This window comes from Tetrao urogallus (genome assembly GCF_951394365.1).
Source record: "Tetrao urogallus genome assembly, chromosome: 4".
NCBI classification, from domain to species: domain Eukaryota; kingdom Metazoa; phylum Chordata; class Aves; order Galliformes; family Phasianidae; genus Tetrao; species Tetrao urogallus.
Genome location: NC_136817.1, coordinates 14,216,274 through 14,228,630, shown reverse-complemented (window position 1 = coordinate 14,228,630; position 12,357 = coordinate 14,216,274). Strand labels below are relative to the sequence as shown.

Sequence of the window (12,357 nt, the reverse complement as noted above, 5' to 3'; positions counted from 1 at the left end):
ATCTGCAAGAATCTACCTCAATTTTACCATGCAGCCATAGACAAAAACTTCACTAACATCTCAATTTTCCACAGAAAATGGTGTTTATATCTGGAATAAACAAGTGCTGTGACTGAGTCAACAAGAGTACAATCTCATGTACCATAAATACTAAAGAATTATTGAATATGCTACTCCTAAGAAGCAATTTCTAGGTAAAGGACAGACAGCTTTGAGACAGCAGCCAAGTCATATCATCAAAGTTCTAAGGCTCAAAAATAGTACATCTGCTTTTCTATTCCCAAGTGAACCTACACCTACTAACACATTAAGGTTTACTTCAGTTGTCTCACCTAAAACAGACGCATAACCTAATCAAAATTGAGTTTCTACTTCATTTAATTACACATGATCAGGAAATATGCTCCAGTTGCACATGACTTCTTCTTAAACTTAAGGAATTATTTTTCCTGCCCCCTACTCAGTAGTTCTACAGGACAGAACAAAAAGTCCAAGCTGTGCACAGTATTTCTTATTTCTCTTAGAAATAGTTCAGTATTGCAGATGAGCACGGAACTGTTAGAGCTTAGAGATTTCCTCAACATCTGTGTATTGACAGATAGCAAATATGAAGATGAGTTTATTATCCAGATCTCCAACTGAAAAACAAACCAAAAAACAAAATAAATGCAAAGAGGACCAACACCAAATCCCTAAAGTTGTAGCACAGCACCCTCTGCTGGGCAGTGAAACAAAAGAAGAACCAGCTGAAAAATACAATCAGGATAAGAAAAACACAGATGATACATACAGATGAGGTGAAACTCATTCCACATGCTACAAACATAACAGAGTGTAATACTTATCACCTAATAACAGCAATACAGTAGTAAATTTTCCAGGTTAAGTATAGAAAAATTACTTCTGCCCTGTCTACAGCTTCACATCAGAAAGTGACCATCTTTACTTATAGGTGTGCTACCTCCTAACTTAACCTCCCTTAGAAGTAGCTTGCCTTACACAATATGAAACTTGCTTATAGAACTTATTTGAGGACTTCACAGGGCTTCAGTATTTTATAAGTGTTTGCTTTCCTGCTTAGGTAAAACTGTCAGGATAAAAAAAATTGATATCCTAAGGACTTATAAATCAATAACATACAAGTGCACACTCCTGACTTCGCAAGCCATCTGTATGCACCCTTGGCAGAATTTCTTTATTATTCTTGCCAACAAGATTAACATTTATCAAACTAAAATACCAAAAAACTTGAGAAAACTATGTCAAGTGAAGTACATTACGCGTTGCATTCTAACTTCAGCATTTCTGATAACAGTACCTTGTTAGACACTAAGGAAAGCTCTTACCCTGTTAAAGCTGTGCTCGTGAGAATCTTCCAGCTGTCCATTGCTCGTCACAGGAATTTCAGCTGCTGAATTTCTGGGAGATTCCTGAGCCATTGCACCTTCCTATTGTACCAGAAGAAATAGGTTAGCATTGGTTCTGGAACACACTGAGTGATCTATATTAGAATATTTGATGTGTAGATCTTGTGCCAGCTGACTTATTTCCCTTTTGGTAATATTCTGATATACTAGGTCTGCATACATTCATTTCACCACAAACCCAAATCACATTACTATGCAAACGCATCTCTGAAACAACACAAAGCTTCAAGATCTAAGAAATAGGAAACACCAGGATAGGTGATGGGAGAGGAGAGTGGTAGACAAATGAGACATAGAGCCATGCACAAACCTAATCTTTCCATATACACACTTTGACTCTTGATGTAGTTAATGCTGCTCCAACTACAACAAAGGCAGGCTTTGATAAATGAAGTTGTACTGGCTAACAATAAACAAGAAGTATTAGGCGGGAAAAATAAAAAAAGCAATAAATTTACTTGTTTATAAGAAAAATAAAATGATGTTTCCAAGCCTTAAAGTTGTTTAACTTGCTTTTGCTTTTCTCATAATTTAGCGCCACCTTCTGACCAAACTGATGGCATACAATTCCAACTCAGCCAACAGCAGTAAACCCATAGTGAAACGCAGGCACCAGAACTGGAAAGCTCCAACGCAATTCCAGAGCCTAAGTTAGTAACAAGATGCTGCTGTTTTATGAAGACTAGAAGCTGCAGCGTAACCACTGCATTCAAATAATGACCCGGGTTAAGATCTGGAAAAGACTCTTGCAAGAAACAGACAATTTATTTGTAAGAGCAACACCATCAAAGCACGAGACACTGGTCTTGGTTCTAAACAAATTACCTGCTATTTTGAAGCACATCTTGATGCAACCTCTCAAACCACACTTACGAAAAGGGATGTTTGTATGAAAAGCTTTTGTGTTTTTATACTTGCAGACAACATTGCTGTAGATGCAAACATTTGAGTTGAGTATCTGTAACTTCACTAAAACTATGGAATGTGACTTTATCAGCTCTGGTTACGTCATGTAGTAACAACTATGCTGCCCACCCTCCTCAGAATGAATCTCATATTGGTGAGAATACTACTACAACGTGACAACCTCTACCAACCACTTGAACACATGCAAAACAATGGACAAACACTCTGATCACATTCAATGTGATACAGAAAAGATGAACCATGTCCTGAAAGAGTGAAGAACAGAGAACATCAAACATGGACAACTCCTCTCCAACAGTCACCAACAGCAAGATTCATTTCACACTTCACTCAACTGTGATTCTACTAACTCTAACATGAGCATGCACGAAAGCCTGACACATGCTACAACAACTGGCCCAGCTCTGACCACCCAAAACATAAATCAGTACATCATCAGTAGCAGTAATTTATGCTCAGTGTACTAATTATAACATAGAGGCAAGAGGTGACCGCACCATCACTCCATAAAAGCTAAGATGAATTGACCACAGTTGTGGGGTGGAATGTGATTAGTATTTCCCTCACTGATTTACATGGAGGTTCTGAGGACTCCCCTTTTGCACCCGTTACCCCTAATTCTTCACTCTCACATCAGCTTTCCTTATTCCCCTACTTCTTCCCCAGGTAAGTACATGTGTGTTTGCTCAGCAAACAAGACTGTAGAAACAACACGGGTTAAAAGAAGGTGACCTATGCTCAAAAAGGGGCTGTGGAATTTTTCCACTGCCATCAGTTCTCCAAAACTGATGCAATTTTAGAGCAGAGGTTATACAGTTCCAATACTTGTAACTACAAAACAGAGACAATAATGGACTAAGAAAGTACAGAGAACCTGAAGAATTGCTTTCTGCCACAGCCCCAGGTGAACAGCTACAAGAGAACAGTATCTCAAAACACACGCTCTACATACAGATTACTGCCAAAACCAGAAATCATCTCCCTTACGAATGCAGCTTCCTGCAACCTCAGTCACAATAAGCTTACTGACTGCTGAGAAGATGAAACCATCAACTCAAAGTAATATTTCTGTTAAAACAGTGAGTATGATTACTGAACGAAGTGTCCCTTCAGCAAGTGTAGCCCACAGCTCATTTAAGCTGTAAATAATACAGCTGCATCCTCAGAAATGTAACAGTATGCAGGGACAGTCCGAAGCAAATCTAGTGAAGTTCCTACATTTGTAGTGATGAATAAAGGAATGAAATAACTAGTATTTTCTACTGTCACTCTACAGCAGCCAAGGAAACATCTACTCTCTATTTCTGTGAAACAGCTTCCTAAATTGTCTATAGACAAGTGGGAACTTTTTGCTCACGATGGAGATGCAAACTGAATTTGATCCCATGAAAAAGAAAGCCAAAGCAGCCCAGATCCACCACTCCACCAGCAAACACAATGCCTCGCTACACAATGTTGCACAAGAACTGCTACCTTGAAGTAATAATCCCTTCTTTCTGCTGTACTTACACATTTTAGAATCTATGCTGCCTAAATCTATTCAGCTTGTGAAGCAAACCCTGCAGCACAGTGACAACCACTGCTTGAAGTAATCCCTTCTTGTCATTTAACTGGACTTCCTCCAACATCTCAAAATCAAACCCTCCCATTCACGATTACTCGCAAACTTACATCCCCACACTAACTACCCTGTGCCATGCGAATCAACCTCTCCAGGAGCCCAAAACCATTGCCTGGATGGGCTGATGTGACACTAATACAGCTATCGCTCAGTCACCTCAGAGTCAGACTGGACCTCTTCTCCAGCTGGATGAATTTCATCAAGTGCTGTGGATTCATTCCTGGGTTCTGACATACCTGAAAATAAAATAGTGATGGCATGCATTAATTGACGTGAAAGAATCTTCACGAAATGGAAGCAAAAACTGCAGGAGAAATTTCTTTTGCAAGCTCTACTGAAGCAAAAAGAAGCCCCCTTCTTAGAGGTGGACTGGGTCTTTAGGTCACTGAAGTCCAACTAAGACAATGACTACAGTCTAGCAGCATAAGCTCCTATCCAAGACATCTTCCCTGCACTGACCTTGCAACCTAAAACCCAGGAAGTAAACAAAGTCCTTCAGCCGATATTTACTTTCATCTGCAACAACGCACCTCTTGCATCCTACCATTACAAAGCACACAGTTTTTCTAGATTTTGCTAAGAGATGAAGCATATGTATACTACGTGAGTTTATGTTGATCCTACGTCACTGGAATCTAGGCACAACAGACTGAACAGCTTACTAATCAGCAAGAGTCATCTTTCAATTGTATTATCTTGTTTAAAAGGAACACCTCACTTACTGAGAGAAAGAAATTCAGTAACAGTCAACACATACACCAGAAACCAACTCAGTGAGTAGCATGGTTATGACAGGTATCTAAGCTTCTTACTTATTTTAGGTACGTGACCCACATTTGATTTCACATGGGTAGTAAGGACAGGTGATACCACAACTCCCTCAATGCTTTGCAAGGAGGAGACAACCTGTCATTAAAAATTAAACAGACTGTCAGCACTCACTATAACCACACATGACTGAAGTTTAGTGAGCTTTGCACCACTCTGTACAGATTTAGTCATGCACCAGATCAGAAAAAAATCTGAGAATGATCATATCCTATTTCAATTTTCCAAGGTATAAAACATACTAATTATAACAAATAGTTAGCAAGGTAAGCATCCTGTGCAACAGGGGAACTAAAATAAGGACACAGAGAATGAGAAACTGAACCACCTAGCTCCTATTACACTAAATAACGTCCCAGCTGGCTTTGTAAAAACAAGGTTAAGTAAGAGAACTCCTCCAGAAAGGCTGCAATTCACTCAGGGCTACCACTGAATGAGGTTGGATTTCCCTCCTACCTACTAATAGTTGTATTCAAATCAATTTGAAAAAAAAACTGCTAGTACAAAAAGCCATACAGCAGAGCTGGCTAATTAAGGTTATTAAATGAGATATGCAGCAAGAAAAGTCTTGATAATTAAAAGAACCTAGGGGCACAAACCTCACAAATCCATGCAGAGGTACTGTGTAAAAACAAAAAGACATTTAAAACTTTTAAAATTTATTTGCTATGCTACACTCCTCCCCCCCCCAAGTTGATGTAGCACTGCTTTCCTGAAAGCAGTCAGAACACTCACAACATAAGTCATCTTTTACAACGGTACTCATAGTACCCTAAATAGCATCTTCTATCTCACAGCTAAGGCAGAAGCAGAGTGCAGATGATTGAGCCATGAAACATGCCAGACCTGCCCTCAGCAGCTAGAAGATGCAAAGCACGGTCATCCAATCTGTCCACGTTTCCTTTTCTCTGACCTATAGTTAACACATAATCAAATCTGTCTTATTCTTTCTGTCCATATATGACCAACTTGTTACTGAGACAGCTGGAACATTTGAGTATGCACAGAACCCTTCTGACTCCATCAGAGCATTGTACGATTCTGTCACTTTACCACTTTTTTGTGTATGGTTTCATTCACAGCCAAGTGTTGCTGCAAACATCACTGAGCCGCTCACCTCCACCCTGCAATAACAGGAGCCAAATAGTGAGAGCAGCTTGCAAACACTCACAGAGTGCAGAGCTGTGGGGAAAAAGACAACTCAAAGCTGTAATACTTGCACCACCCACCAGAGTCCAAGACTGCACAAAAGAAACTCAGGTTTAAACTTTAAACATTTACTTCAAAAATTACATGAAATGAAAAACTTGTTCTGCAAGAAGCAAAAAAACCTTGTTCCAAGTAAGTCAATGAGCCTGCCCAAAGCAAACAGAAATTTACATCACCTCTCTCCTGCTGACGGAAGTTGTCCCCATAACTACGGAGAGCACTGAAAAATGGGCACTGTTTGCCTTGAAAGAGAAGGCTGGGTGGCAGTAACAAGCCCAAGACACAGGCACAACACATGCACTAAACACACGCTTTGGAATTCCAGCAACCACACTGAGTATCCCAGAACGGCACAAAACCAGACATTTTAACATATCATTTCTTCAGCTGGCAGAAGTTAACCACGTGAGAGCTTAAAAACAACACCCTAAGCATCCTCCAGAATACATAACCAATTATAATTAGCAGTTATATGGGCACACTTATGGATTAAGAGCAAGTATGAACAAAGCACGTTATCAGCAATAAACCAAATTTGAAAAAGGACTTTATTCTTAATGTAGTTTACATTACTTAATTGGTAACTCTTACGGTCTTAGAAATGAGCACCACAGGATTCTCAACACTTACATTTGCTTTCCTAAGCTGGATGCACTGGCTCCTTCACTTACATTTATTTATTAATAAATGAATTGCCAATAAGATGAAAGTCTTCTGTCCCGTTAAAGTTTATTGCACTTACCGTCTTATTACTGGTTCCACATCTGGTGAAATAAAAGTTGCTGAAACACTACAGAAAATGCAAAGACAGATAGAAAATAACGAAGTCAAGCATGTTTCCTTACTTTCGACTTATAACTAAGAACATCACCACTAATTCTTAGTTTTGCTTCTTTTAAGGAATTAAGAATGCAGTAAACACTTTCTGCTGCAACCACAATATAGTTTCCTCTTTGCACTCTTGCAGTTCCACTTCTGCTCCTCCTACAAAAGCTAGTCATATCTGAGAGTTATAGAACACTGTGGAGATGCAGACTGAGTACTGCAAGCAGCTAACACACTGCCAGCTCCAGGTCAAGCCATGCTCCACTCCCGATCACCTAAGCCATGGGTTCCTATAATGGTCTGAACTTCTACCAAAACATAGAGAACCCTGAGATTAACATAATGTCTCAGCATCATTCTTCCCACCTAACATTCCTCTGTACCTAATCAATGCCTCACATTCTAGTTGTGTACACACACACATACAAAGAGACATACACGTGAATCAGACAACTGCTCAGTTTGGAGTTGCTCTGACCACACAACACAGTTCCCAGCATAGCAGAAGAACATTTCTGTTTTATACAGAGAAAAAGCTGATAACAGATCCTTGTTAGCAGTCCCACCAAGCACAGAAAAAAAATGTCAGATACTGACCACGCACCGAGGTCAGAGAAGGCAAGAAGGAAGGCTGTGAGATGGCCTGAGGCAAAAACAGAACCTCAGAGACATAACCCAAGCAACACCAGAACTACATATTGTTTGCACACAACCCCCAGCACAATACCCATTTATCAGACGACACCACACAGCTTCCACATTTTACCAGTGACTTGAGAACAGGCAGCCAGCTGCAAGAGACATACAGGCACACTTACAGCCCCAACTGCCTGGGCACAGAACACGTCCGAGGGGCACGACACGGACGCAGCACCCAGGAGTCTTTCCCTCCACCAGCGAACGAGCTCCCAGCTCCCTCCTCAACTCCACCTCTTCCTGGGCACGGCCCCGCACGGTGCCCGGCCAGCATTGTGGAGGAAGGGAGGGAGGCAGGCAGCCCGCCCGCAGCTAGCTCCGGACCCGCGCCACACACCGGGGCCTTTCGGAGTAACCAGGAAGAGGCCTCAGGCCCGGCCGCCCTCCCGCAGGGACCGCAATGCGATGCGTCGGCCGGCGGGCGCGGCTCGGCCCTACCCCAAACCGGGACCCAACGCCTGCCACAGCCCCGGCCCGGCCCTCACCTGCCGCCGGCGTAGCCGCTGCCACCCCGGGGGCGTCACGGGGCGGAGGGCGGAGGAGGCCGCGCTGGGCTGGGCGGCGCAGCCCCCGCTGCGACTGTATTCCTCCTCCTCCTCCGGGACCAGCAGCAACCGGAAGCGCTTGGCCGGAAATACGGCGGCCCGGAGGGAGACAGGCCGCGAGCAGCGCCTTTCTAGGCCGCGGCGGGCGTGTCTATGGTCGCTCACGAGCCACGCTATCGCCGTAGCAACGGCGGGAGGGAATGATTTAAAATGATGAAAAAGCACCGTGAGCTGAAGTTTTCGACCAAAAGCCATAAGCTTTGGTGGGGAGGGTGAGGGCGGGGTGATGAAGAAATTGCTTGAATCTTTAATGTGGTAACTGTAGAAGGTACAGCAGGGGCAGAAGCAATTCCTTGAGTTGCTGGGTGCCCTAAGAGTAAGCTGGTGCTACTGAGAATTCGTTCTTAGAAAGAGATTAGCGCTTCCTCGCCTCGCTAATTTCACCCGTGCCTTTGGTGTCACCGACAGTGTAACAGCAATAAGTGAGCGTGATGCTTTAGATACTTAAAGACAGTGAGTAACACAAAAAATAAATGCCTGACTTCTGAGAACTAAGGGCTTTTTTAAACCAAATTTTCTTGTCTCTGTTCAAGAATTCTAGCCTGATTTATTTTTGAGCGACGAACAACAGAAATTTAGCAGCTTTTCTTTCTTAAAGCTGCTCACGTGTGGACACACACCAGTGGCACAAGCATTTATCAACGCATCAAAACACAAATACAGCCCTACTTGTGCTTTGAACTGGTCACTGAGGAAAGCCGTTCTTCTCCCTCTCAGCCTTTCTGATACTTATATTTGATACGGGCCCTTCTATACAGCTCCATATATTACTACAGTCAATAACAGGCAAAAAAAGTCAGCTTCTGCAGTATCTGCATTCAAGATGTATTAAACTGTCACTGTGTTTACTATACTTGATAACAAAACCAAACACCTAAGCTAGTCTTCATACTTGTGCAGCCCTACATAACTTGGAGGCCCTTCTATACGGTTCGGTGCACCAACTCAGTTGACTGTTGAAGGTACCATTAACACAGGTGCTGTTGGCATTAACGAAGTTTGAAGATGACTAAATCACATTGCACTTAGATCTCTTCATGTGTGTGTTTCAAGCAATGTAATCTGTAGCCAAAAATCTCAATCTGTATCTTTCTCCTGCTAAAGGCAAATTTAAGGAAAAGTTTAGGGATGCCCAGACAATCAAGGCCAGTCTGGATGGGGCCCTGGGCAGCCTGAGCTGGTGAAGGACAGCCCTGCCCATGACAGGGGTGTGAGACTGGGTGGGCTTTGATGTCCCTTCCAACTTGAGCCATTCTGTGATTCTATGAATTGTTTCCCTTTAGTAGTTTTGAATGTCCTTTACTATTCAACTCTGTGCAGACCTCTCATAGTGCAGATAAGGAGGCTCTCTGTTTCCTTCTGAGAGCACTCAGTGTGAAGTGCTGATCTGTATGAGAGAGCCTGATGCGATCTCAATAAGTGGGTTCAGTTTACAAGAGCTGCAGCCATAGCTCGGTGAGGATTAGTAAGTCAAGAGGTTGGAGATACCATCATTAGCGGATGATGGAGGAAAGTAATCAGAGTGCTGCAACACTCACAGGGGAAAACAACAGGAAGAATTTAGTAACTCGGTCTGAACTTTGAAGGTAAATTGTGGAGCTTGTTTTAAACAATGTACAACTCATCAGGATTACAAATCTTTACAAAGCCTGTGACTTTCTCCTGCCTCCTATTTCATTTTAAGACAGCAAGCTCAAATGCAGTCACTACAGTCATTTCTTTATCAAAGCCCTTTGTATCTGAACACCACAGTTTCAAAATTATTTAGGAGACCAAATATCCCTTGATAGATACTGAGACTGTAGTCACATTTATCCCCGAACAGTGTATGTGAAATCGATTTTGAAGCTTGTTGCCATTGCAGGCGTTTGTTAACAGGGGAAGCACAGACTCCTTACGTCCTGCATGCTAACAGTGAAAAGGGAAGTGGTAAGCTATGTAGATGTTGGTAGTTTTAGAATGAGCATACAGTTCTGAGTGAGAGATTTTTCAACATTGCCTGAATAAACCTTCAAGATACTACTAGCTTCATACGGCTGCAGTTGTATCTATTAGAGAGTGAGGTGGAATATTGTTTTAGACAGCACAACACTTAGAACTAAGAGCCTTTTCTACAAAAAGCAGGTTCTCGAAAACTTCAGATGTTCTTTTCAGACAACTTTTTCCTGAACACTTTTCTACGTCATGCTATAGTTAGGTAATATTACTGTGCTGTGGGAAAGAATAACTTGCAGAAACCCAAAGTTCCTTCTTGCGATATGAACTGCAAATATGAAACTATAAGAATATAAGTAACTTTAAAACAAGGCCAAAATATTAAGAGAAAAAAAGGGGAAAAAAAAAAGGGAACTATATTTGATATAATCAAAACCATCCACTGAGTCACTCCTGAGGTAAGTAATGAGAAAATTGGGTGTGTTTTTGAAATTTTTAAGAAATATTTCATTATTTCGGATTTTTTTTTCCATGTATTTATTACTAATTCTTACAATTTTAGGAGATAGTCACTAAAGGAGGACTTGGCAAAGTTCTTGTTGGGAACTGAATGGTGCTGCTGCCGGAGCTAATCTTTTGTATTTAAAGAAGGAAATCAGTATTTGCATCTTAATATGCATCTTAATAGTATCTTAATATGCCCACTTTGCAGTTTCCTTTCTTGAAAAACTGAACCAAAATTCATCAGTACACGAGCAAAGAAATCTCTTCTAATTGAAATTATAAAATCACCAAGATTGGAAAAGACCTCCAAGATCATCCAGTCCAACTGTCCATGAAATATTTGCTATCTGAGGAGCAACAGCCTATTTTTCATTGATCCCTTCATTAACAATAGAAAAATCATTACCACAGCTGAGAAGAGAATAGCCCAGTGCCTGGCAGCCCGGTTCTGTACACTGTTCTTCTACAGCTTCATACAGATTATGGTTTTTGTGTAGTTCATTGCCATTCTTTCTAGGCCAGCCCACTCTCCTGAGATACGTTCTCTTTCTTACAGCTGTGACTGTGGCCTTTACCTAAAGCCACTTTGGTGTGAGGATGGGGCAGTGAAACAAGCAGTGCCCTGACAGCTTTTTTACAACGGTGTCACCTCTGCTCACTGAGAGCTACAGAAGAGCTGAATTACAAATTTCAGCAGTCAATCAAGTGAACGAGTGCCATCCTGACTTCTCAGCCTGCTTCAGTGAAAAGATAATTTCCCACAGTTTTTAAAATGCCATGCTATACTTCTCAGCGTTTCCCTTGAAAGCCATGTCTACCGGTGCTTTCACAACATCCCATCTGCTCACATTCTTAGTCTTGTTCCTGACGAACGCTGAGGGAAATCAGTCAAATCTGAGCCCTTTCCTGATATTGCCTCTTGCAGGCGGTATTTTTGAAGCACCTCATGTATCAGCTGCTGTCACTCTCTTGGTATTTGTACTCGTGATCTCAGGCCCTAATTTCTGTGTTGCTGTATTTAGGCGCCTTCCCAAATTCTTGCTTCATTTAGTGCAGAATTTTCAGCATGTCTGTATTTTTTTTTTCTCCCCTGATTTGCTAGTATTTTCATCCAGCTCTCCTAAAAGCTTTAGAAATAGTTATAGAAATAGACAACTTGGTCTAGCTATGGATGTTCCTGTTCATTGCGGGGGAGCTGGACTAGATGGCCTTCAGAGGTCCCTTCCAAATCTAAGGATTTCACGAGTCTACGGTTCTAAACTAATCCAGATGAATTGTAGCTTCATTTTACAGATGAAGAAATAGAGGCCAGGTGAGCTGTGATTTTTGCAGCAGTCCTTGGATGTCTGAGAGAATTGGTAATAAAACACATATTCCTCTGCTTTCAAGTGTCTCCATTTTTTGCTTCTATTAGTGGTCCCTTCTGATCTACACTTCTGAGAGTCTCAGTTTGACATTTAATATCTTCATCTGAACTCTTCCATTTCTTTTTCATCTCTAACCCTTATATACCTACGTAGGATTCTTGCCACGAGCCACTTTTATATTTCCATTTCTAAGTATCACTCTTCCTAATTCAGTTTTTTAGATCTTTCCTCCCTTCTTGTTTACTGGCTTCGTCTGAAGTTTAACAGCATTTCAGTCCCCTTTTTCTTCCTTTCAATGATTTGACATCCATTTCTCTTCTCTAAAACCAAATATTTAACTCTTTCTGGAGAGAACCAGTTCTCCAGTTCTCCAGTTCTTAACGTTCTATTTCATATTTTCACTTGGTGTGTTT

The 12,357-nt window shown here is 41.6% G+C and overlaps 1 protein-coding gene across 1 annotated transcript in view; it reads right to left on the bottom strand.

The window, feature by feature from the left end:
- ARFIP1 (ARF interacting protein 1) overlaps nucleotides 1-7,807 on the bottom strand; it is a gene marked incomplete at both ends in the record, with an annotated part of 36,896 nt that extends 29,089 nt beyond the window's left edge. Inside the window, 3 exons of the mRNA XM_079534472.1 lie at nucleotides 1,347-1,448; nucleotides 4,132-4,211; nucleotides 7,768-7,807. Of these exons, the coding sequence (XP_079390598.1) occupies nucleotides 1,347-1,448; nucleotides 4,132-4,211; nucleotides 7,768-7,807 (222 nt within the window). The remainder of the gene's footprint in view (nucleotides 1-1,346; nucleotides 1,449-4,131; nucleotides 4,212-7,767) is intronic.
- Between the last annotated feature and the right edge of the window lie 4,550 nt (nucleotides 7,808-12,357).